Below are 27,618 nucleotides of genomic sequence, written 5' to 3' on the forward strand. Positions count from 1 at the left end.
TTGACTCCCAAGGTGGAAGTCCACACATCTGTGGCAGTACATGTAGGGAACCATTAACAGTTGGCTTTCTGGGGACAGCCTCTTGAGGGCTCTGACCAAACCAAGCAGAAGGGCTGGGGTCACAGCTTAGGTGAGGTATGAAGTTGAGGATGTTGGATTCTTAAGAATGGTCCACTATATAGGTGCAACATATGCAGGGGATGTGCCTCCATTCCTAGAAGCCCGTGTTTAGAATTTTACATCTTGTAACACTTCCATCACCTTCCTCTCTTTTCTGCTTATTCTTTACTTTAAAAAGTTGCCAAAGGCATCTTCACCTATCCATTTTCCAAGTTATGTGCATTCAATCCTGTATATTAGAAAGACCCTTTTGCCATTTTCCACTTTTTAATTTTTCTCTCCATTTTACTACTGCGTGTTTTTGTTAAACTTGTTTATGCTTTGACATTAACTCTTATCGAAATGCTGACGCTTTTGCATGTTAAAAAAAAAAAAAAACACCGTTCAATAAATAAGGCCCAAGAAGAAGGTGAAGTGTCTTCCGGCTGTTACCCGGTTCTGGAGTTCTTTGACTCCTGGCGCACGGGAAGGACTATGTGCTTGATCGCGTCGAGAGGGAGACACAAGCTCGGCCTTCGAATTGGCCAGCCTGGTGACCAGCGAGCCCGTCCCCCCTTCCCCCTCCCTCGCTCACACTCAGGAAGCAGCTGCCTACAGGCCGGCCCTCAGCGGCCGCACACACATCCACTCTCCTCCCAGGCCGCCTCCCTCCCTCCCTCTTCCCCCTTCCCCCTTCCCCTCTCCCTGCAGCCGCGTCCACACTGCGCCGCCAGGGCAGCCCAGAGCGTGGCGCGCACGGGCACCGGCGCTGGGGCCGCTACCACTGCCCCTCCCCGCAGCCCCGTTCGCTGCCCGCAGCCGTCTAGGTTCGCACCAGCGTCCTCCCGACGGAACCCGCCGAAAGCAGTTAGCCAGCATCCCGCTCCGGCCCCCAGGCGCACCCCCAGGCCCAGGGCGAGGATGAACAGGACGCGCGAGTCACAAAGTGGAAACTCAACTTTTTAAAGATATTATTTGCTCCGTGTGTGTGTGTGTGTGTGTGTGTGTATGCGCGCGCGCGGGGGGAGCGGCAGAATGAGCTGATGCCGAGGGTACAGCCACCCCACTTCTGCCCCCTCCTCCCCCTGCCGCCGCTGCCCTAGCACACGCGCGCGCACACACGGCGCTTGGGCCGGGTTTCCGCGCCTGTCCCCCTGCTTGGATGGGAGTTTTCATTTCCGAAGGAGGCAGAGCCGGGGGAGCGCGCTGAAGGGCTGGAGCCCCAAGTTTCTCCTCGCCAGCGCTGGCCGCCCGCTGTCACTCGCTCAGGCTGGCCGGGGGAAGGGACCCGCACGCCAGGCTTTGTTGTGGAAATCCCGGTTACCTGGTAAGTGGATGCCATAGGAACTTTGCTCGCAGGCGAGAGATGGGAGAAGCCGGGCGCTTGAGAATGTGGGGGAGTTGCAACGCTCAGAGATACAAACTAGGTATTAGAACTGTTACCATGCTGAGCGGGTGGCGTTCGCTCAGGTTTAAGAATACGTGCACTCCAACACCCAGATTCTCTAAAAGATCTGTTTACTGAGATAGATAGCAATTCTCAATTAGGAGTCAAGCTGTGTTCTTGTCAGTTGCCTAAAAGCGTCGACTGAAGAAGACGGAGAGGAAATCAACAAGGTTTTAAAGTTTTTCTAATGAGGAAGACTTTTTTTGTTTTTGGCTTTTCTTCTAAACTACAGGGTCCAGAAGGCTACAAAATCAGGGCAAGTTACGGAACGCAAGGGCATGGTTGTGCACGCCACCCATGAGTCCCCACTGAAGGGAAACTTTGGAGAAGTGGGAATTGATGGGTTGACATGAGGTCTCTCTCCCGCTCATCAGGCTTTAGTTGCCTTTGCCAGTTCCACGTGTTTGTGGAGCTCTAACGAAGGCTGTTTTCCATGCTGTGCCTCACCCAAGCCCATGTCCCTCCCCACTGCTCTGGAGGTCCTCCTGTAGGGGGTACATTAACTCCTCGTGGGGACGGGTCCAGCGACTCGCAGCCACCAGGTCTTGTAACTATAACGATAAACCCACGCCGCAAAATGCACAGATTCAGACGCGCACACTCCCCACTAGGTTTGTCACCTCGCGTTTACATTTTTATAGGGCCCGACAAAATGTCAGCACTGTTTGGAAAATGTCTCAGTCTCGGGGACTTTGTCCTGCGCACAACTCCAGTCCCTATAAATGACCCTGTGTGTATTTTGAAGTCGCCCGAGGCCGCTTTCTGGAAAGCGTGAGTGAGCAGCCGGCTTTCTCCTAAACACACACCTTGCCCAGAGCGACACTTGCAAGTTACTCACTGGAGCTGACAAGTCACTTCGGTGATGAGGAAGTCACCCAAATGTCTGGAAAACTTGGCCCTGACGGATTTGTCATCCTGTGGATGATTCAATTAGGTACCTGTAGGGAGAAACTTTCTGAAAGGTCATTTCTGGCTTCCCGAGTCGCACCCTCGACTTGGGGGTGTCTAAGAGGCAAGAAATGAGAGAACAAGGATTAGGACGATAGCTGGGTGGGGGCTCCGGGCGGGCGGGAGCGTGCGCTCCCGGGAGCGGCGAGCAGGCTGCGACTTCCTCGGGATCCGGGGTTGGGCCGGGCAGCGCGCTGCTGCTCCCTGCCTCTTGGACTTCTCAGCCGCGGGCCAGCCGCAGCGCTCATTCGGCCCCGACTTACTCAGGACTGGGTTGCACAACAGGAAGCCTGCACGAGTTTGTTTTGTTTTGCTGCGCTTGGACAAGGCCGAGGGTTAGGGGCAGAGGCGGCCAGGGAGTAACGGGGTCGCAGCAGCGCGTCCCCAGCAGGGCTTTGTCGCCTCTGCCTCCCCGGACCCGCCCCTCACTCCGCGCCAGAGAGCCCAGGGGCGCGGGCCTCGGATCCCCGGTGGCCAAGATAGGGGGGTCATGAGCAGATAAGGGCTGCCCTTCTCCTGTCCTGCCCCACACGCTTCTCCTTCGCCCGGCGGGTCCCCGGCACCTCTCCCGACTTCTCCAGCCCTCCTCCTGGCTGAAGAGCCGCCCCCCTCGGTATTCCTCACCCCCTTACTAGGCTTTCCTGGACATCAGCTGGGCCCTCATCCCTGCAGCATCTAAACCCAGGGCAGGGGGGTGGAGGTGGAGGGTACTTCCGGAAACGCAGGGACTTGATAGCTGGAATTGCGGCCCCTTCTTGCAGAGAAGAGGGCTTTGCACCCTCTCCCCACCTACTTGCAGGACATAGCGTCGCCCCAGAGTTTGGGCCTGGGGCTCTGGAGTTTGAGAAGAGGAATGTTCTGCAGCTCCCCCCAGTGGACCAGTTCCCTTTAGGTTGTGGAAAGAGGGAATCTCAAGTATGATGGGATCTTGGTGATCACCTACGGATGAAGAAACTGAGACCCAGAGAGTTTTAGGAGTTTTGCCCAGGGCCTCAGAGCCAGTTGTCACAGTCGCAGGGCAGACAATCAAGTTTCCCAGTTCCCAGTTCAGAGAGCATTCCTTGGCCTGAAGGTGAACTCAAGACAAATGCAGAGTCTCATTCTGTCCCTTCTGAAAGCTTTGATGAGTCATGATTTCTGCCTTGGGAGTTAGCCAGACGTCTGTTTCCCTCTCTGTAGCATTTCTGACTGGACCTCCCTTTTTACATAAATGGGGAAACTTTTTTTTTTGTATGAAATTGATTTGTATTGGTTTAAATTTTTCCATTCCTTCTTTTCTCCCTCCTTCAAGTTTGCTTACAGTGAAGTGTGAAACAGGTGCAACCAGCAAAAGTTTGTAGAAAAAGGATCTGCCACAATGAATGTTTGAAGCCACTTAGAGACAGGAGAGTGTGATGTTATTTTTGCAGTTGGGAACTGTTGAAGTTTAATGATCGCCTTTGAATGCTTTACAGTTTTCATATGTTTTCACTAGTTGTCTATGCAGCCAGATTAGCCCTAACACTACCTTGGAAAGGAAGAGTGGGGGATTTCTTTTCCAGTTACTTTCAAACACCTTTCCTTGTTGGTAGTTGAAGTCCTTTCCTTTGTTACCCAGAGGACTCAGTAATCCTGCAGTGTGAATAGTTAAATCTAATTGCTGCTGTAACTCCATCTCTCCTTGGTTCACATTAGGCTAGTTTGAGAGAGCATCTTTTCTCTGGTTCCCCATACCATACAAGTTCCTTAATAGTAAAGGGTTTGTCAGAAATTGAATACTTGGGGGGTTGGTTGGTTTGCTTGGGAGGAACTGATCATGTACCAGCCCTGCCTTCATTTATATGGCAGGAAGTGGTCTTTCCATCATTTCAGAAGAGAGCTCAGTGTTCTCAGTCTTTTTTCTCTGAGTGTTCTTTCCTGCTAGTAAATTAATTTGAGGACATTCTTTCCGGTGTTGTCTCTTTCATATTGTAGTTATTGATCTCTGTAGTTGTAATGTTAATTTGTAGTTCTTCCAGAGTATAGAAGGAGTACTTCTTGAAGGAGATAATTCAGGAAGTGGCATCCTGTGGACATTCTCTTCCTTGGAGAAGTCATTTTCTGTGTAATTATTTTCTGTAGAGGATATTATAAGGAAGATTGAATGAAATACAAGACTTAACATTTAACTTTTCTCAAAGTTTGGTTGGCTCATAGACTCAGGACTGAAAATAAATTTAAAACATAAATAAATGGCACATAGGAAATCTGTGCAATATAATCATGCCTTACTCTTTCCAGGAGGATGAAACTTACAATAAAGTCTTTGAAATGACATTAACATGTAGTTTGATTAAAAGATGCTCAAATTCCAAGTTTTCCTAGTTTTCCACTTACTTGAGGCAGAGTTGACACAAAGTCCAAAATTTGTATTGAGATAAAATATTTTTATTGAGATAAAATAAAATATTGATAAAGTACATACATACATCTTAAACTTGATGAATTTTCACAAACTGAACACAACTGAATAACTAGCATCTGGATTAAGAAGTGGAACATTACCAACACCCTAGAAACATCACTCTTACTCTCTTCTCATCACTATCTTCCCCCAGCCCTTCCAGTCACTGTATTCTCCTCAAGAGTAATGACTGCCTTAACTTCTAAGAGATGTAATAATGTTGCCCGTCTTTTTAATACCTTATGTAAATGGGATAATTCAATATGCACCCTTAGCTCTGGCTTCTTTCGCTGATATAACAACCTTTTAGTAGGTCAAATAATTTGGACTCCCCTTTAAAGTTTAGGGGAACATTTTGGCTTGCAGAAATTGGTTGGTCAGGCGTTACTTAATATGACAGAATTAAGGAAAAACGCTGACAGAAGCAGAACCCTATTCTCCATCCTAATGACTGTCTGATTAGGGAGACTGAACATGAGTGAAGCTGTAGAGTGAAGCCAGTTTAGGGTGAGCAAGGAGAATGCTGAGGAGCAGCTACCACTGTGACAGCCCAGAATGCATTCGGCAGTCTGTCTGTTAGGGACAGCAACCCCGCCCCCCCCTCCGGCAAAGAAGCACCTGGGTGAAAGTACTGAAATGACTGTATTTGTTTTGTGACTTTTAGTTAGGATTTCTCATTGTTCACGAGTATGCCAAGGTAAAGACAAGAATAATATGCCGGCTCAGAAGAGTGAGATGGAGTTTTTATGCTGCTTTGTTCTAATAAAGAAAGGAATAGACTAGGAGGAATAGACCAGGAAGCACACAACTGTAATTAAACTGGTTCCACAAGGCACAGAGCGTAAGGTTCATGATTTTATGGTCACACCTTACTTAGACTATATTTATTCAGGCAATAAATGATAAATATAGGATATTAATGTATAAATATATAATTATATATTTCATTTATACCATGCTTTTCAGTATAAATAAGCAGTACAGTGTGATAAATATAAATATAATAAATATATGTGCATAAATGTATATGAAAAGTCAATATGTATGACACAGGTACTGTGAAAAATATAAATATATAGGTATAATATAAAATAATCTGTGTACCTATAAGGGCTGGGGAGAGTTCAAAGGTAATTTAGACACAGTCCTAAAACTTAATGAAATTAGAATTTAGACAGGAAGATGAAACATAGGCATATAACTATAAGGCAATGCAGAAAGTTATGAATATTAAAGGAGGTGTACATAAAGTGAAATAGTCAACATTTATTGGATCCTTCTATGTACCAGACAGTGTGCTAAACAAGTAACATGCATTATCTCATTTAATATTCTGTAATGCTGTGAACTAGGTACAACAGTGTAATTCTCACCATTTTACAGATCAGAGACAGAGGGATTAAGAGAGGATCAGAGAAGGCCTAAGGTGGGGTGGGCCTGGAGGTTGAATAGAATCTGGATTTGGGGAAACGGAGGGCAAAAGAAGGGAGGAGGGGAAACACCACTCAGGTGGACTCAAAGGCAATATGTAGGATGAACAGAAACAAGGATCTAATCATTTTCTACTTTGGGAACAAAATCAGGGGATTTATTTGTAAAACTCGAATCATGAAGGCTCTAAGTAGTTGAGAGCAGACTTGAAGTAAAGAAAGCTGGTGGGGGCCATTCTTGTCTGACATGATCTCTTCAGGCCAAGAATGGGAACAACTACACATTCCTTCAGCTGCAGCAAGCCTTGCTGAACTGCAGATGGGCAGATAGGATTACAGTGCAAGATCAGACACTGTCCCAGGCTCCTTGATAAAAAGGTCAGGCTCTCTCAATGTCAGTTATTTCGGAAGTTCTGAGCCAGATCTATGAAGTTTCATTTCTAGGCCTGCTGAATACTGTACACACAAAACTAACCAGATGCCAGGCCTATGTATGAATTCTTGTTATTCCTGTGTGTGAAGAAATGGATTAATGTTTTCTCAACCTTTGCAGCATGACCAATAGATTCCACTTCTGTCTGTAACTTGACTGAGTCATTCATGTAGGGTTTTTTTTTTTTTTTAAATAAATATGTTGTCATGTTGGTTAAGGGCCTAGTCATTGTTGTGGACATTCATACTTCTGCAGTGATGTCAGTGAACATAATTTAACTTGTATAAAACTTCTGTCTACCAACGGCTAAAAATAGTTACATTGGTTACTTTTAAGCAATAACTAACTACACTGAAGGAAAGAAATCACTCAGTTACACAAGTGATAGGGATAATTTAATATATTTGAATATTTGGTTTAATGATTGCTAAATTCAGTTTATTTCTAGAATCTTCCATAGGTAGATGTTTATTATCCTTTTGAACGTATAGTGAGTTTTAGCTTTGCAAATAGCTATTCACATGGGCTGAGTAGTTATTTATACATACTAGGTGACAAAGAATGCACTTTCATTTGCCATATTTTAAAACCTGTGTATCTCCTTGTGTGAGGATGGATTTTTTTTTTTTAAAGAAAAATCTCCAGCCAGTTACTTTTCTTTTATATTTCTGAAGAAGCCTTTGTGTCTCAAACCATGGCCATGTGGTGTTTGTTCACTCTTTGCAATTCAGGTAATTAATTCAGTGGTGACATCACTGGGAATGTGTTCATTTTTCCATTTCAAATTCCTCTTCATAAGATCTGATGGTTAACTCGTATTAAGAACAGATTTCAAAAAAACTCAGTTCTCAAAGGCAGTTATGTGTTAATTTATACTTGCCCTCTTTATCACTGTAAAAGTGAAGTTTTATTCCAGGGAAGGTCATGTACCCTTTACAACAAGAAAGATATAAAATTGTCAGTCATTTTGATCCTGATTCTGGTAGTCAGTTGATTAACTTATATTTGTAGAGCACAGTTGATCAGTTGATACTAAATAAAAGATAAAGTGAAAGGTAACAGTGGTAGGAGTGTAGCTTTGTGTGATTTAAGCCTTATTTTTCATAAAGCTAAAAATGTCAAACATTTAGACCTTTTCTTTATAATGGCTATATTATGGTATTTGTTTTACTTTGGTTGTTTAATTCTGTCTATGTCTACAGATATTCCTGGTAAGTACCTGGGCAGGCAGATAGTCCAAATGCTTCCATAACAGTAGCTTTTATGCTTTTTTGTCTGTAACCCACCAGAAAATATATTTTTCATCTTACCCAGAATACGCTATATGCATATAGCTATGCAGACATATACACCCACAAATCATTAAAAGGAAACAATTCTTAGCCATTAATATATTTGATACACATTGATAGCTTCTATTTTATTCTAGTTGGTTCTATTTCATTAAAAAAATGTTTTGCCATTGAATAATTGATTTCAGGGCTCACCAGTGGATTGCCATCAATTTGAAAAACAGTGCTTAGAAACATTACTTTGTTAAACATAGATCTAGGAAGTTATGGCCCATATTCACCTTGGGCCAATGCATGGGCCAAGGCATGGTTACCTTTCTGAACTTACCTATGTTTGTCTCAAAAATCTTTTTGGTTTCAAGTTCGTTCTCATTGTGTGTGATTTCTTGCAGCTGACTAAGGGAATCCCTAACTATCCCCCTCTCTGTTGCCGTTTTTTGGTAGGGCCATATTTTTCTAGAACTTTCTGTACTCATTGATGAGTTCATGACTGAGGCAAAGTTGATGAAACACTTGTAGGTAATTGCTACTAAAAATAGTGACATTTAGTAAGTTAGGGGGATATGAGAGTTGCATAGATGCATTGAAGTGTGGAAAGTAGATTCTAAGAGAGGTTATTGAACTTCTAATAATGCCCTCCAGCAGTATTTTCCTGAAGGTTCTGAATTTCTTCCAGAAATCCATAATCACTAGCATCGTGTGGAATGTTCTCAATGCTGCTTCTGATTTTTAAGTTAGGATTAACTAACTACAGAATAAATTCCTGCATTAGATTTGGTCATTTTTTAGCACTCCCTTCCCCTCCCCTTCCCTCTCCTTCTTTCTGTCCTCTTCTCCCTTTCCCTTTCCTTCCTTTCCTCAGTGTCCTGTCCATATTTACTACCCACATTTTTAGTATCGTAGCCACTAATTTGATTAAAAAGGCACTGCCAGATATTTTACTCCATAAATTTAGGGAAGATTATTTTTGAGAAAATTTTATATAAAAAAGTTAAAATGTGTACATCTCTAATTTGATAGCAAAGAGTTGTAATCACAGATTAAAACAGAGTCAGGAATTCTATCAGATGGGATCCATAAGTTCATTATATTACCTTTTCTGAGTGGTCTTTGGTAGAATGGTCTTGAATTTCTGAAGGGAACACTGATTTGTCTTCATACTTTTAAGTGAAGTATGGTATAACTCAAAGCTAAACTTCTTTGATTTCATTTTATTGGTGATTATATTGCTTGAGTAATAGCTATAAACATCTTAGTATTCAAAATAAATATGTTAATATTCTCAAATTACCTATATTAGACCTTGGGAGTGCCCAAGTGACTATATGGTCTATATGTACTAGTTACAAGGTGTAACCTCCCTAAGTTTCCACTCTACATCCCAAATGTGGAATTATTCCATCCCTGTTTCTGTGTAACTTCTGTTGTAAAGTCTGTGAGTCTGTCAGTCTCACTGTATAAAGTTATGAAAACACAGACATGATCAAGTAAGCTTTGTTGCTGGTTACTTAATATACTTTCAATTTAGAGGAATGATATTGTACACATCCAATGCATTTCTTCTATAGTATCTTCCAGCTTCACAGGCACATGTTTGCACTTTCCTCTTGTTAAAATTGCAGACAAGAATAATTTTGATTTATTGGTGACATCTAATATAGCTGTGTTTATATTGTTGCCAATAAAATGACTTACACGATTGGTTTTTGTTTATACAATCTTTTCTGAGGAGTCAGTCACCTCTGTTAGGACAAGGTACATTCTGCTTATTAAAATGAACTCTTAGGATCTAAGAACATTCAGCTCTATCTGTCCTTGATTGAATTGCAAAATGTGCTTCACACTGCAGCCATGCATGAGAATACCTTATATTATCTATCAATAGGCTTTTCATTTCTATATTCTTCTGGCTACAAAGCTGTAACTAGAGAAACCCATGGGAATAGCAGGGGCCTATTAGCGATCAAGGCAGTGATGTTGAAAAGGCAATGTTAATGAAATTATACAATCATTAACCCGAAGCGGGAAAAATAAAAAGAATCAATAAAAGCTCTATTTTAGATGGTTTAGACGTATATATAAGAAGCCAGCCCAGGAGCAGTTTGTTTGCTGACCAGCATTTTGTGTCTCATTATCAGGTTTTCTATGCAGGGTAAGAAATGCTTGTGGCATAAGGAATGGAAAATGTAACAAAGGCTAAATGTAGCCTAAGGAAATGAAATGATGTATGAAAATTAATAATTAACTGGCTCATCAGATGAATTATGACTCTAGATGAGTCTGTTAATAATATTAACTAAGAAAGGGCTTTTGGCTGTAAATAGACATTATGGAACTCGTGTTTTTGGAATTTTCTTGAAGGGATGAGTTAACATTGTTCTGTGTAATCTTTTAATCCACAAGGCACAGTGCCTCGAGTTTTGGGTAGAAGGTAGAGTCATGATCTTGTATTTTGATTAAAGTCATAGCTTTTCCAGAAATCTAATGAAATTATCATTAAGTGATTTTGTGCCTTGGTTTTCTTAGGAGTTAAGTAACTTCCTCTCTGACTTGACTTACAGGAATGTGTTTTACGAGTTTTCAAGTGGCCGAAAGGAAAGATTTATTAACTTATGTTGACTCATATAGCAGAATGGATGAAGATTTTCATTGTTTGAACCAAAGAAGTATTACAAATCTAAGTGTATTGCTATGTCAGATCCAAAGTACCCTAAATTTATACTTCCAGGGGTTCCATGCTTTTTCTTTTTCTTCTTTTTTTCTGTTGATGCCTGGGTTTAGAGTAGTTGGATGGAGGACAGAGGAGAAAGTAATGGTGGAGAACTTAATTAAGTTTTTAAATAGAAAGATGCTCTTCCAGTGGAATCCTACCAGTCAGGTTTTCATAGTGATTAGTTGTGATTTTACTTTCCGGCAAAGTGTAGGAAAATTTAATCCCAATGCTCATTTTACAAGGTGGGTGTTGTCTTTCAGCACATCTCTGATGTGATGGAGACAGTAGAGATTACTGTTATTTTTGCTTTCATATCCACCCAATCCCTTTGATTTAAGTGCCATAGGTATAAAAATCTACATATTTATCCTTCATCATAGTTGATGAGTATTTTCCATAATCTTCCTTTTCTTAATTATCTGGAAGAACAAAATTTCAAGTGATTATCACCAAATTCTTCATTTTGTGGCTGAAAAACTGTCCAGAGATGTTATAAATGATTTGCCACAATTAGAACTCAGGTGTCCTAACTTCTAGTTGAGTACTCTATTCACTCCGACTCAGTGAGGATGGTTATTTCTTAAAAGTTAGCTGTTTATTCCTTTTTTGTTACCAAGTGGGCTTAGAATTATGATCATATGACCTGGCCAAAAAACACGTAAAATATTATATAATATGAATAAACAAATTGATTTTTAAATTCTGGTGTCAAATGCTTAAAAAATTTGTTGGTGTAATTAATGTGAAAACTGGATTATTTGGCATATTTTCTCATACAGTTTATTTTATTTTTGTCTTGAGGCTGGTTTTTCTCAGCTCACACACAATTGACCTATTGGTTTTTCTTTATGGTATCAATCACTTTACTGTCTGGCTATTGCTTTTTTAGTAATAAAATTTAAGTACATTTTTGTTGTTGTTTTTACTTTCACCCTAAAGCTATTTAAAACAGGAATGTGGTTTATAAAAAATAAAAATAAAATAAATATCTGGGCAGGTATGAGTTCTGATAATTAAGTTCTCAGTTCTTTAATTATTTTTCCTTCTTACAAACTCACCTTCTTAATGATCTAACCTAATGCTGAGTACTTACTTATATGTTTTTACCCAGATTTTTTATGAGAATTCCTGCTTATATATGATCTTGCTGCCAAAATCGACTCCCTTATTTTAAAAAAAACCTGGAAATGGGCATAGTCTGCAAATCTGCAGAAACTTGTCACTTGGCCCATGGTCTTAGTGACTCATATTTCCAGTCATGTTGGATGATTCCTCATTTTCAACAAATTGCCAATACAACATATTTATTTTGCCTTTTTTTTTTTTGGTTGGTACTGAATAAGTGCTTTCTTCTGCAGGGTTCAAAGTGCCTCAGAAAACACTGTTTTATCAATGAATGGAGAATAGATGGCCAATATCATCTGGCAAAGCACAGAGACATTAAATGACTCTTGCCCACAATCAACAGACCAGCTGGTAGTATACTTGAGTTCTTCTAAATGGATGCAGCAGAAAAGGCATTGGAATTTTTCCAGCATTAAAAAAAAAAACTTACAACCAGTCTGATACCAGGGTTCATTTCTTATTGTTCATAAAGAAACTTAAATGATGCAGTTTTAGATAATCTTCATTAGATTTATTTGTCCCTTCTTGGCCACTGTAGTGGAGGGAAGGGCAGGAGTGAGACCTAGGATTGTTTCCGAGGAGGCATGTCAGTATTAAATGTGGCAGACTGATAGAATTCTTAATAAAATGAAGACTTGATAAAGGTGAAGAAAACATTCCAGATTTATATTGTTGGTAATTTTGGAAGTTCCTCAACATATGGGCATACACAGTCAACTTTGCAGGAGGCACAGTGAGTGCTTGGTTTGAAAATTAAATACTACAGGTTTCCCCTGCTATCTGAAAGTAGAGTGTTCCTATGAAATCTTTCATCAGCTGAAATGGCATAAAACGAAGAAGCAATTACCTTAGGACACATGTTGCTAAGGAATGCACAAAATAAAATGAGATAAAGCACAGATGCTCACAGACACATTTCAACGCTCTGGAGGCTTGAAGTTGAGATGCTGAGTGTAGTTCCCAGCGAAGGAGCACTGTCACTGCTTGGGGTGAGTACTGCCTCTATAATGGCCCCCTGCAGAACAAATGCTAAAGCTGTTTTTGCTTTTCACCTTTTTTCATAAAAGTGAAAATCCTCCTCAAATTTCTTTTGGTTAGTGAAAACAGGTACTTAGGTAAGTTTTATAAAAGCAAAGTGGTGTAAGGTGAAATTTTGAAAAGCAAGGGACACCTGTATTTTTGATTTTCTAAAACGATAAAAAAAATTCTTCACAAAAGGTTTGCTGTCCTTGATATCGTGTACTTGATGATTTATGGAACATTCATTTGGGAGTTGAGTTGGAAATATTCATCTAAGACATTGAGTGGATCATAGAGAAAAAGTAGGAATCATCCAGTTGAGGATATCTGGCCATTACTACTTTGCACTCAGTCTGTATTTCTTGTGTTTGTTCAGCTTTGGCTTCTTTCCATGACTATTATGTCTGTATAAAAGAATACAGATTGTGACTATGTTGGTCATTTATTTGGAGTAGTGGCACTTAGTCACGTTATTACACACATTTTGGGGAACTCTTGATCAAGGGAGGAAAAGGCCTTTCCTAATGATTTATAACCAGGGAGTACTGGCATTATTATATATGGATGGATGATGATGTCCTGTGGCCACGTCACTACTTTTGGTTCTCCCTCTGCCACTTGAGGAAGGGAGTGGTAGGATGGCAGATGGAAGCTTCATGGAACTACTGTCAGTTTACTGTGTGTGGTGCATGATGAACATACTCACCTTTAGAAGGGTTGTTTTGTCCTTATGCTTTCCATAAAGCATTTCACACGGCCTTTTCCTTTTCTAGGATCTTACTGGAGGATGAGAGTATTGTGATGTTGATTCTATTTCCATCCCCATAACTCAGGATCAATATAGAACCAAGACTCTAACGCTGCTGTGAATATTTGGATATATGGATATATGAAGGCTTTGTGAGATTCCCATGCCTATTTTTTTATCCTTTGTAAATCTAGGGACTGCGAAAAAGATTGCTCGTAGAGTAAAAATCTGAGATGGTTTAATGTCTCATAATCTCTTTTAGAGGTTATATCAGCTTTTTGTGTTTTTTTTTTTTTTTTTTTTTGCTGTACGCGGGCCTCTCACTGTTGTGGCCTCTCCCGTTGCGGAGAACAGGCTCCGGACGCGCAGGCTCAGCAGCCATGGCTCACGGGCCCAGCCACTCCGTGTCATGTGGGATCTTCCCAGACCGGGGCACGAACCCGTGTCCCCTGCATCGGCAGGCGGACTCTCAACCACTGCGCCACCAGGGAAGCCCCTATATCAGCTTTTAAAAAATTTTTTTAAAGTTTATTTTTGGCTGCACTGGGTCTTTGTTGCTGTGCAGCTTTCTCTAGTTGCGGTGAGCGGGGGCTACTCTTCGTTGCGGTGTGCAGACCTCTCATTGCGGTGGTTTCTCCTCTTGCGAAGCACGGGCTCTAGGCGTGCGGGCTCTAGTAGTTGTGGCTCGTGGGCTCTAGAGCGCAGGCTCAGTAGTTGTGGCACACAGGCTTAGTTGCTCCACGGCACGTGGGATCTTCCCGGACCAGGACTCGAACCCATGTCCCCTGCATTGGCAGGCGGATTCTTAACCACTGTGCCACCAGGGAAGCCCTGTATTGGCTTTTTGTTTGTTTACTGGAATCTTTGAAGCACTAGTCTCACAGCTCATGAAGGTGATGCTTTTGGGTTTCCCAGGACGCACTGTAGCAAATGTGAACTAGTACAGACAAATCCTCTACGGAGCAAAATAAGTTTCATTTTGCAAGCTGGCACCAGTAGATTTGTTATAGTTGCCAAGAGCACTGTATTGAGAAGGGTTCAGTGGCAAAAAAAAGAATGCAGTGATCCATAATCCATGTCTACAACGAGTGCAGGAGGGGAGAGTGCCTGACAATGAACCATGTATTTGATAACCCTGTTCTACATAAAAGACCGTTTTGCTGAGAGTGCTTCTTTTCTTCCTGATATGAATGCTACACAGGTTGAAAACTCGTTGTAATTTATTTTCCTTTTTACTTTTAAAAATGCCTGCATTTATTTTTTTAAACAGGCTAATAAACCACACCATGGATAACTTATTGGACTTTGCCTGAAAGGAATCATTAGTGTCATTGGATATTTGACCAACCTGGCTACAGGTTTTGTCAGAATGAATGGAAGGTCATGCAGCATGAATCTCCACCGGACATCAGGAACCCCACAGGGGCCTGGGATGGTCAGTGGCCAACACATTCCTCCCATTCGAGCCCACTCGGGGACTCCTGGCCCCTCGTCCTGTGGCAGCACACCAAGCCCTGCCATTGGAAGCCTTGCTAACAGCCTCCATCTCAAGATGCCCTCAGGAGGAGGGATGGCTCCTCAGAGCAACATGAATGAGAGCCCCATCCATCTGCCTGCCTTGAGCCCCAGGAGACAAGTGCTCACCAGTGGGAAGCCACGTTTCCAGGTCACCCAGGCTGGAGGCATGTCAGGGCCACACACTTTAAAGACAAAGCAACAGGAGTTTGGAAGCCCCTTTCCTCCAAAATCTGGGAAAGGTAGGATTGTCTTTTTGGGATCTTTTAAAAGTGGACACTATTTTTTTTTCTCCTCCTTGTCTCTTCTCTGCCAGCAAATCCAATGGAAAAATACATGATTCAGTGTCAGGGTCAAAGTTGATAGTCTCATAATGATATGTAGCTTTCTAGGAAAGGATGTGGACGTGTATACGTGTACGTACGTGTGAGGGTGAGGGCACCACAGTGGTAAATGTGTCATCTCATGGGACTGTGAAATAGAGTGGAAGATGAGATAGAAAGATTGGAAACAGGGAGGTAGGGTGGGTGGTGGCAGAGGAAGGGCAAGAGCAAGTTTAGTATGATCCTGCCCTCTGGATACACAAAGCTCTGCCTTGGCTTACCAGGGGCTGGATTCTGCAGGCCATGGAGGAGATGGGTGGCTGGAACTGTCATTATGTTAGTTGGATGCTAGAAGAAAGTTGGTGTTTGGAAGGAAAAGGATTAAAAAGGGAGAAATTTTAATAGCCAATAAAATGAGGAACTAGTACATAAAATGATAAAAAATTATTCTAAGAGCAAAGCCTATAATTTAAAAAAAGTTTTATTTATTTTTATTTATTCATTTTTGGCTGCATTGGGTCTTTGTTGCTGTGCACAGGCTTTCTCTAGTTGCGGTGAGCGGGGGTGCTACTCTTCATTGCGGTATGCATGCTTCTCCTTGTGGTGGCTTCTTTTGTTGCAGAGCACGGGCTCTAGGCCTGTGGGCTTCAGTAGTTGTGGCACGAGGGCTCACTAGTTGTGGCTCGCGGGCTCTAGAGCACAGGCTCAGTAGTGGTGGCGCACGGGCTTAGTTGCTCCGTGGCATATGGGATCTTCCTGGACCAGGGATCGAACCTGTGTCCCCTGCATTGGCAGGCGGATTCTTAACCACTGCGCCACCAGGAAAGTCCCTAAACCTATAATTTTTATAATACAGCTAGTGACATGAGAGAAGGCAGCTAGAAGAGTATAATGAAAAGATGTATTTTTGTGCTTGTTGAGAACTAGAAAAAACTTGTTAGTTTGAAATGCAGAGAGAATGCTTTTAATTCAGCAGTGTTTGAATTACCATATGTTTTAAATTAAGAATAATTTTTGGAGAATAACAAATTATTTGAGTGACATGCTCTCTCTAGAAACTGTTGTTGACTTAATGAGGTTATATTGCTAATGATATGTGTATTGGGGCTAGAAAAAGAAGGAGTATGTATCCCATGTAAAATATAGCCTTGTTATATAAAATAGCATGATTATATATTCCTTTTGGTATTTTTAGCATTTAGTTTTAAATGTTTATACTAAGTGTTTATACCACCAAATAAAATTACTAGCAGCCTTGTGAGTAGCCATTCACCCAGTTAACTCATAACTTGTCCAATTATGATGAATAATGATTTATATCAGGCAAGTAACCCAAAAGTTGTTTGTCTTAGTGTCTGTGTATTTCTGTATATGGAGAAGTTGGTATAAATGGGTAGCTTAAAAAAAAAAGTAAACATATATGTAACTTTTTTCTTTTCTTTTTTTACTTACTTTGGTGTAGGCTTGGTTTTGAGGTGTTTTATTTCTCAGAGCTACTGATATTTAGTGTAAGTATAGGAAAAATTTTCCCTGGGGGCTGCATCTAAAATAGCTCTGTCATTGTCAGGTTGCTATGTTCATGACATGGCAAGCTAAGGTTCTTAATGTCAAGCTCATGTGTTTGTATTTTTAGGGACTGAGGCCCAGTAAAGTCTTTCAGCTCATGCTTGACTAGTGAACTGTAGCTTGCTTTTATATATACTTGTGTTTGAAATCCTGACTGGCAATAATAATGGTGATAATATTAATAACTTGCACTTATTATATCATAACTTAGCATGTGTCAGGCACCATGTTAAGTGCTTTCCAGTACATAGTTTCAGTTATTCCTAACGACAGCCCTGAGTTGTATGCTATTGTTGATTAACTGATAAGGGAACTAAGGTCTAGAAAGAATAAGTAACATAAGCCCTGCCAGGCAATAAGGAGTTTGGGAATATTACTTTAATAGTGATTAGAAGTGGTTATAATTATAATTGTAGTTTATAAAAAATGCTTCAGGTACTTAAGGAATAACGAACTCTCAGGGTTAATACATCTTGGAACTCATGTAAAAATTAGCACTGCTTCCTGATTCTCTTCTTTTCTGTTTTCTGGCTCCTTGCTCAGCTTACAAGTTTGCAGTGCCTGTTCTGGATCTGCATGATTGGGGCATGCATGGACATGGGTAAGGGGTTGAGGACAACTGTATTATTATTCCCCCTTGCCTTGCAGCTTGGATACCACTAGTGGTCTGGATGGTGCCAGGAGTGGCTGAATGTGTCCCTTTCAGATCTTGGATAACAATTCCTAAACTAAGCCAGTAACTGCTTGAGAATGGTGATCTGGGACTGTTTGAGCTTCATCCAATCATTTGCTCTACAAATAATTATTGAGCATATGTTATGGGTGAGCCACTGTTTTGGGGATATAATAGCCAATAAAACATAGTCCTGGCCCTCAAGGAGTTGAGAACTCAGAAAAAATAAATGGGCAGTTAGAATAAAGCATAATTAAGGCTCTGGTAGAGATACACTCAGGGTGATATGGCAACATTTGGAGGGGTTCCCAGCCGGTGCTTGAACAGTGGATCTGGGAGGAGAGTAGGGTATCTAGGCAGACACCTGAAGGATGAGGAGCTAGCCTTACAATCATGGAAGAGTATGTCCTCTGTGTGTGTGTGAAGGGGCAGGGGCTGTCTGGGACTTACTCTGGGTAGGGAGAAAAGCACGCTCAAAACCTGGAGGGGAGAGATCATGGTGCATTTCATGGACTTCTATCTGGTTTCACATTGAGGGGAGGTGTGGAGACTCTGGTAAGAGATGAGGCTGGAAAAGAATAAGCAGTAGCCAGATGAAGGGTCATGAATGCCATACCAAGGAGTTTAGATCCATCTTGAGGACACTGGCAAACTGTGGAAGGATTTTAACCTTAGGGATGATGTGATAAACTTGAGGTTGATATCTTTCCCTGATTTTGCCACTGCTTTCCCATGCACTATTGACAGTGTCATGATCCAAAAGGATAAGTGCCAAAGAACCTGTGACTCTGGGGGTGTATTAGGGTTCTCCAGAGAAACAGAACCAATAGGAGGTGTATCTATTGATATATATATCTATTTATCTTTCTGTATATCTCCAGTAGAATAAGTTACCTGGGGATTGTCATACAGACAGACATCTGATTTTTTGAAGACTTGAAAATTTCCAGCGGGAGCCTCATGAGAAATATAAACTTGATTGTAATTTTTATGTTACTTAAGGATTGAGTTCTGCTCATATGAAAACTCAGATAACCATGGCTTTAACACTGTAGGGTGTGGTTCCCAAATAGTGTGCCGAGGGCACTGGGGTATCACAGGAGACTCAGAGGGAGCCACGAGATATTTTAAAGTTTGCAGGAAACATGGGATATGTGACATCCCTGAACACCAGGCAGACCACTAGTTTGAGGAGGCTCACAGTTTCACCATGAGATTGCAGTATGTTCTTTTTGATGATGTTGTATCTTTGAGAAACTGCCTATTTGGTAGTTGTGATTAAAAAAAGCAAGTAGTTTGTACATTCATGTTCAGAGCAACATTTTTCACAATAGCTAAAGGTAGAAATAACCCAAGTATACATCAATGTATGGATGGGTAAACAAAATGTGTCATATCTATACAATGGAATATTATTCAGCCTTCAAACGGAAGGAAATTCTGTTATATGCTACAACATGAATGAACCTTTAAGACATTATGCTAGTGAAATATGCCAGACACAAAAGGACAAATATTGTATGATTCCTCTTATATGAGGTTCCTAGAATAGTCATAGAGACAGGAAGTAGAATAGTGGTTACTGTGGACTAGGGGAGGAGAGAATGGGGAGCTATTGTTTAATGGGTACAGAGTTTCAGTTTGGGAAGGTGAAAAGTGGTGATGATTGTACAACAATGTGAATATATTTAATGCCAGTAAACTGTACACTTAAGAAATGGTTAAGATGGTAAATTTTATGTATATTTTACCACAATAAAAAAAGCACATACTAAGTGAAAATCAGTGTGGACTAGGAGATGAAGGTGGTGATGTCCAATCTGATTCCAAGGTTTGAGAAGTAGTAGAAGGCATAATTGAAATGCACATCCCATTAGTAATTGTGGTTATTTAAAAATGAAATAAAAATGCTTTAAAAAAATTTATGTGTTATTTTTTCAAACAGCTAATAAGTTATTAGTACATAATTACTATTCAGTTATTGAGACCTAACTACTTAATAAACAGAACTGTTAGGTGTTTCTTTTGGCCTGGGGCGCCATGAAAAAATTACCGAGACGCTAAGAATGCCATGAACTGAGAACATCTGGGACCCTATGTCTTAAGGAGTTCATTTTTCTCACAGAAAGAGCAAAGGTAGGTGATTGCTGCTAATGGTTAGAAGCTCAAGGAAGACAGGCCCAAGATCATGGAGCTTCCCTTAGTCTTTCCCTCTCAGTTGCACAGGGGCTACCTCACTGCAGCATCTTTATGGGTTCTGTCTTCTGAGGAGGCTGAAGGAGGAAGAAGGACAAAAGGCAGAAAGTCAACGGGGACTATTCCCCTTCAATCTACCTCCTTGAATTGGCTTTTTCAGGAGCCACACTCAACTACTTCCACTTAATTAGCCAATCGTACATGACTGATCTCTTAAATAAAACTTATTCTTGGTTCCTGAGTATATCTTTTTTAAAAAGTTAGATTTTGTCTTATATCATTTTGTATTATGTTCTATTGTATTTTACTTTTTAGCATTTGCTAGCTTTATCTCTCTCTCAAGTAAGTTGAAACACTTGGGAGTAGGTTGCAGACATTATGACCCTTTACCCCAAAATTCCTAAGCAGGTATCTTTCATGCCATATAACTAACATACCTTAATTGTAACCAAGAAATATAGCTTTGATATAGCAGTATTATTTATAAACAATTGTATCTTGAAATATAGTTCATATTCAGATTCATTATATATTTTATTTTACTTATTATTTATAATATAAAGTATTATTTTCTTCCCCCTCTTATAATCTAGTATTCTTTGTAGCCATTTTTTCCCCTAGCCATCTAGGATCTAATCAAAGATCATGCATTACATCTGGTTGTCATGTCTCTCTGGTGTACTTTAATCTAGCATGGCCCTCTCCCCCTGCCTTTTTTTGTGTTTCATGGCAGAATGTGTTGATACTTTTAAAGAGTTCAAGTCAGCTGTCTTGTCTCACAATCTGATTTGTCTGTTCATCTCTTCATGATTGGGTTCAGGTTAAACATTTTTGGCAGGAATACCACATAGGTGATTTGTGCACCACCCGTTGTGTATACCAAGAAGCACTAAATCTTCATTTGTCCTAGTATTTGTGATGCTGCTTTTGGTTGTCTGTCTAAGGTGGTGTCACCAGATCTCTACATTGCAAAGGACTCTTCAAAATTAACAAATAATCGTATGTGAATATCTTATTCTGTAACAGCCTTTCATAGCATTTATTGATTATCCTTGTCTGAATCAGTTATGCTGCTGATTGCATAATGGTTGTTTTCTGATTTTATCATTCCTTCTAGGTTTATTATCTGGTATTCTTCTGGAAGGGAGAGCTTCTCTCCCTTTTCTTTTAGAGTCATTGCAGATTCATGTATTCTTTTAAAAAATTCACTGTGCTGTAATTCACTACCATCACTGTTTTTTCTGCTGCTCAAACTGTCCCAGATTTGGCCAACAGGAGCCCCTTCAAGTCAGTTCTTATGTCCTTTTGACATGTTCCCATTAAGTACTTCCTTGGTTTGAGACATAGCAAGATGTTCTAGGCTCATTTGTACTTCCCTGCTTCAGGCCTGGAATCAGCCATTTTCCCAAAAAGTTCAGGTTCCTTTTAGTGGGAATTGATACTTGGGAAACTGGATGAAAGGGTGTTCTTATTGGCTCTGGGGTGTCATTGCTTCTAGGTCCTTTCTGTGGACAGAGTGAGGAAATACACCAGACCAAGATAATGAGTTCCAGTTAAAATACATCACAGAGTTTTTCCTCACACTTCCTCATTGCGAATTTGTCAGTGAGAACCCTGGTTCTCAAGAACATGAGTGTATTCGTTTATTTGCTTTGTACTACAACAGAGAAAAAAGTTACTTTTAGCTTTATATTTATAAGATATAGAAATTTGTTTTAAAAATGATTGCTTACTACATGTCAATTTTTAATATGCTGAGATAAGAATGTTCATATTTATCTTTGCTGGTGAGTGACTGAGTTTGGAGGACTTTCTGCAGTTGGCAACTTTCTGGCCCTCCTAGAATTGGTGAGTACAGAATCTAAGTTAAATTGTACCACTAATGGCATTTCTCCCTACTTCCTGCTCAACAGTTACAGACTGTAATTAGACTGGGAGAAATGCATTTTTCAAAACATCTGGGAAATAAGTTTTATGATCCTCACTATAAGCATGTTTGACATAGCTATTTAAATATTTAAGACAATTCCACATTGGCAGTACCCCTAGAAATATATAATTGGGAAGATTTTCATTGTAAAGGTTTTTTATTTTTCTTCGGGGCCTATGACATTTCTTGTTGGGCTCTGCTGTCCTTGGAGACAAAGGGAGTTAGTTATTCATTAGTGCCTTGTGGGTTATTCATTATTGTTAGTCAGAAAAAGCAGAATAATATCAACAAAGGACATTAAACTAATTGCGATTTAAAAACTCTTTTGTGTCACTTAAGGCTGGTGTCTCTTATAAAGACCTGGTCTAAGAAAATGTGTCATGTGAGCCTGGGAGGTCTAAAAACTAGTGTACTTTAAATAATACATCAAGTTTTATTTTTATTCTTTATTGTTTGTGGTTTACTAATTTAATTGGTTATAACCTGGAGCTTAGGTTAGAGCTTGATTCCTTAGTGGGTCAACTAGCTTCATAGTTTTCCCCCACTGCTACATCAGAAAATTTTAAAATACTGCCACTGATTTAAAAAGTTACTTTTCTATATCATTCCTTTACTTATGTTGATCCCTGGTAAAACAACAGACAATAAAAAAAAATCTGCTAACACCAGTGAGTGAACCATGTTGAGTGTAGTCATGTTAGAAGTCGGGCAAGAATAGCAATTGGGGAATCTCACATTTTTGAAGAGATACAGTTGATATATTAGCTTAAGAAAGTTGGGACAAAATTTGTGGTTACTTTTTTCCCCCCTACTTCTGCTTTTTAATCATTTATATTTCCTTGCACTTCCAATGTGGCTTCCTGCAGAATTAGAGCAAATAAAGTTAATATTCCATAAAAGGTTCCAAAAATAACCAAACCAGTGAGAGACTAAAGGCTTTATTCCAGTTGAGGTAGCCAGAGTTTTCATTTCATCTTGCCAAACAAGACAGGTGAAACACAATGTTTACTTTTGTTTACTCTTTGGTCTGCACAGGGTTCACTTTGTGAGATTTATTGATGCTGAGTATAAGTCATATTGGTGATGGATTTCCAAGTATTACTGAATGACAGGCACAATTTGTTCCAGTTATGAAAGTGGTTTGTCAGTCTCATAACATTCCACCTTTAAAAGAATATATTCTTTTAACTCCCCTACCTTCTACACACACCTCAAATGTTATGGGGCATGACCTTGAAATGTTACATCTGTTAGTAACCTATAGCATTTTCTAAGGCTGTTAAACAGCAGCAACTTTGGATTTGTAAAGTACTTTGTAGTTCATAACCTTTCATAGTGACTGTTTCATATGATTTTATCAAAGGCATAATCCCATGAGCTAAGGCAAGTGTAATTGGCCCCATTTTAGGGATGAAGAGACTGAGGCTCAGTTTTCTAGAGATCTCATTTTTCATGTGCTGCCTGGGTTGCCATTGAATAGGACTTCATAATCTGAGAGTTCCTGCTACAGGAATTCTGAGAAATCTTGCCCCCTCTCTTCAGTAGAGTCTAAGGTTGCTGCCATTCCTGAAAAAGTGTATCTTTAAAAACTCAAATCAGTTCAGCCATCATTTCTATCCATGAGCTGAGGATATGGGCCCTTGCTCCTGTTTTAGAAAATTGTACTTGACACTTTTCAATAATAGGTCCTTCTGAGCAGGGAGGGCATTGTCTACCTGAGCAGGAATCAGGAAGCCTTTGTGTGATGGCCACCTGAGTGATATTGGTATATGTACAAGTATGAAGTCTTTAAACCCAGGCCAGAGGATATCATATATATATGAATAGATTTGCTACTTCCGACACATCAGATTTTAAGGATACAATGGATGGTGACATATTTAATACCTATTTTCATGGCTGCATTATTTGAATAATGAAAGAAATAGAAGGTGTATAATTGGCTCTGACATAATAAACTGGTTAAAAAATGAGACTTGTGGTGTAGGATCTTGATACTCAAGGATAGTCTGAGGCCAACAGTGTTAGCATCCTCTGGGAGCTGGTTAGAAATGCACAGTCCCAGGGCCACCCCAGATCTGCTGAGTCGGATCTTGCATTTTAAAAGATCCCAGGTGATTCTTGTGCTCAGGGCTGGCTTAAGGGTGACTGCACAGTGCCCTGTCTCAGAAGGGGTGTGCTGTGCTTCGGGTATAATGCTCTGTGGTCACCTGACATTATTACTAATTTTATCTCTGAAATTGTGTTTTGTAAGTGAAGTCTGGTGGGGCACTGGAGCTTGCGGGGGGAGGGGAGCTTCGAGTCTCAGTTCATAAGTAGTTCCACATCTGGCCAGGATGGCCACTGGCTCCCTCGCCCCACCCAGTGTCCACTACTGCCCTCTGCCCTCAGCAGGGACCTGAGCATTGGTGTGGGGAAGTCAGGGTCAGATGTGTGTGCCCCACATGCCCAATCATGGGTGAGGATCTGGGCACCTGCATTCACTCTGTGAGTATCCCTGTTTGGAAGTAGCCCAGTGTTAAATAGCAAATAAAAAAATACCATGGCAAGTCAAGAGATGGGAGAAGAAAGGAAAATGCTATTTTCCTCCCTTTTGAACAGGGATCCAGCATTTTCATTTTGGCCCCTGTAAATTATGCAGCTGGCCTTGCAAGTGCACACTGAAATTTGAGAAGCATTAGTATAAGAGAAAGAGCATGGACACTAGAGTCAGAAGACCCACATCTGGTTCACACTTTGCTGGTATATGACATTGGGCAAGCCACTTGACCTTCCTGACTCAGTTTTCTCATCTGTAAAATGGGGGTGATGTCTTATGCTCCTTTCCAAATGGGCAGGGTCTAGGTAAAGGGCAGACCTGGCGACATGTCTTTGGTAGGAGTGTGTCCAGATCACCTTTCATCTTTGGCTTCAGTTTCATGAGGCTGGTAAACAAACCTGGACATCATGGCCTGAGGGTGGGATGGAGGTGGAGGGCAGGGTTCAGTATGGGAGAAGAAGGTCAAAAACCTGGGTTTCAAATCCTTGGGAGTGGATGGAAAGCAAGAGTCAAGGAACTGAGGAAGACAGGGACTGAAGATTGTGGGTAAGGGAGAAGTGAGCATCAGAGAACTTGTGAGCTGCACTCATAGGTTTCCCAAGTGGTTACCCACTTGTGTGGAAATCTCAGACACGCGTGAAATTGTGGAACAGAAAACGCGTTTGCTCTTGAGAGTTAAATTTGATGATACATGTGAGAATGCATTTTACACTGTAAACCGCCAGACGCATGTAAAGTATTGTTCTTCCTAATTACAGGGGCAGTATGACTCTCCATAATCCACAGCACCTGCTGCTGAATGGAATGGCCTCATCCCGATACCCTATTCATTCACGGATTTGTCCTTTTAAGTAAAGGCCAGCTTAGTCATAACTCTCAAGTCTGGAAAGTTTGAAAAGCTATATGTTGTGTGGATGTAGAACCCTAAATTCTGTTTTCACGGTTTGCCTCAAAAGCTAGAGAGAAAAAAATTAAAACACAATAAAAAGCCTTGAGATGAAATAACATCTTTTAAGTTTGTCTTCCACCTAAAGATTTTACTATAGATAGGGTGATCATATAATTTATTATCCAAACAAGGACACTTTCAAAAGTGAAATGGGGCCCTATTAATAATTATGCCCAGGACTACCCAGGATGAACTGGAATGAAGGCAGGGTTGCCCTACCTTTAGGGGAAAGTTTAATTGCGTTTAAACTCGGCATCTTACTCAACTTCTTTTTTTTTTTTTTTTTTTGCGGTACGCGGGCCTCTCACTGCTGTGGCCTCTCCCGTTGCGGAGCACAGGCTCCGGATGCGCAGGCTCAGTGGCTATGGCTCACGGGCCCAGCCGCTCTGCGGCATGTGGGATCTTCCCGGACCGGGGCACGAACCAGTGTCCCCTGCATTGGCAGGCGGACTCTCAACCACTGTGCCACCAGGGAAGCCCCTCAACTTCTTTAAGGTAAAGTAGCAACCTACTTGACAGGATTAGCCCCATGTAAGTTATTTCTTCCAAAATTATTTCTTGGGGCCATTGAGTGATTATTAGTATATTATTAGGTAGAATATATCAGTTTCTGGTTGTTCTATGGTTGGATATAAGTGAGCTAGCAATTATTTAGCACTTTGTATTTTGTATAACTGTGCTTAGCTTTACATACTTTAATTTAATCCTTCCCAGCTCTATGAAGTATCCCCATTGAAAACATGAGGAGAGAGAGGCTTAGAAAGATTAAGTAACTTGACCAAGAACACATGGGTATTTTAGCCCATGCCTCACTGACTTCGGAACCCTAAGTACTTTTATAGGATGTTGTTTTGGTTTTCTGGCACAGGGTTTGCCTCAGCAGGCTAGGTTCTTGGTAGTTGAGTACGATTTCCTGAAAGACATAATTATGTCTACCATAATTTCTACTATATAGTATTGTAGTGTCTGGTATGTATTTATTTTGAAGAGAACAGTGAGCTGAAGCAGAAAATCAATGTCAAGTAAATTGTTGCAGGTGTTTGTGTCAATTTGTGTTAAAAGTGTTCCTCCTTACTTGATTAAGATAGTGGTTTTGGTGGCAATCAGGTAGGCAATGTGATATAAAAAAAATACAGCTAATTTTTTTAAACCCTTACTCTTGGCTGGCTGCTGCACTGAGCAGAGCTGCTGGGCCATGCAACTGGAGAACAATTCAGAAGCGTAACATGATGGCCTTGGAGCTCAGTTCCTTTTAATCCTTGTAACAACCCTATGTGACATTAGATTAAGAAAACTAAGGTTTGAAGAGGTGAGTAATTTAGCAGCAGTCATGTGGCTAGTATGTGGCAAAGCTGGGAATTGAATCCAGGTACTGTCTGAACCGAGTGCCTTGGGTCTTAACCATCCTACTGTCTTCTATTGGGATGAGTCAGGTTACGGGGGCTGAGCTGGAGACCAGGGCCTTCTGTTGCATGTGTACTGATTCACCAAGTACCTTATTCAAGCCTCTTTTGATTTCAGGTAACTTGAAATCCACTGGGCTAGCTTACGTAAAAGGGGATTTATTATAAGGAAGCAAGGGTGTTTCATGGCACCCCAGAAGAGGGTGGACCACAAGATCTTTTGAAGGACTATAAGAACAAGATACTTCTCCACACTGCTTCCCTCTAGGCAATGTGATTTTTTATCTCTGCTGCTTCTGTTTGCACATTACTTCATTCTTCTCCCTGCAGATTGATTTTCTGTTGTATGTGTGTGTGTGTGTGTGTGTCTATATTAGTCAAGGTTCTCCAGAGAAATAGAACCAATAGGATATATTTATTTTTTCATTTATTTATTTATTATAAGATACTGGCTTATGCAAGTATGTACGCAGAGAAGTACCAGAATCTGCAGTCGGCAAGCTGGGTACCCAGGAGGGCTGATGGTTTAGTTGTAGTCCAAGTATGAAGGCCTGAGAACGAGGAGAGCCTGTGGTGTAAGTGCCAGTCCAAAAGCAGGCAGCCTCGAGATTCAAGCAGAGTCAATATTTCAGTTTGAGTCCAAAGGCTGGAAAAGACTGAGGTCCCAGCTCAAAGCTGTCAGGCAGGAAATGTTCCTCCTTGCTAGTGGGAGGATCCACCTTTTCTTCTATGTACACCTTCAACTGATCGGACTAGGCCCATCCACATTGGGGAGGGCAGTCTCCTTGACTCAGTCTACTATTTCAAATGTTAATCTCATCTAGAAACACTTCACAGACATACCCAG

The 27,618-nt window shown here is 40.9% G+C and overlaps 1 protein-coding gene across 5 annotated transcripts in view; it reads left to right on the plus strand.

Annotated features, from left to right (window-relative positions):
* Positions 1–819: 819 nt before the first annotated feature.
* GLIS3 (GLIS family zinc finger 3) overlaps positions 820–27,618 on the plus strand; it is a 526,603-nt gene continuing 499,804 nt past the window's right edge. For 3 of the 5 annotated variants that reach the window (XM_081236440.1, XM_081236438.1, XM_081236439.1), the window contains exons 1-2: positions 820–1,426; positions 14,948–15,434. In XM_081236440.1, coding sequence (XP_081092566.1) covers positions 15,047–15,434 — 388 coding nt within the window. In that variant the 5' untranslated portion in view covers positions 820–1,426; positions 14,948–15,046. The remainder of the gene's footprint in view (positions 1,427–14,947; positions 15,435–27,618) is intronic. The other 2 variants (XM_081236441.1, XM_081236442.1) reach the window with 2 other exon arrangements.

The sequence above is a fragment of the Mesoplodon bidens genome, assembly GCF_964165515.1.
Source record: "Mesoplodon bidens genome assembly, chromosome: 6".
In the NCBI taxonomy this organism is placed as follows: Eukaryota; Metazoa; Chordata; class Mammalia; order Artiodactyla; family Ziphiidae; genus Mesoplodon; species Mesoplodon bidens.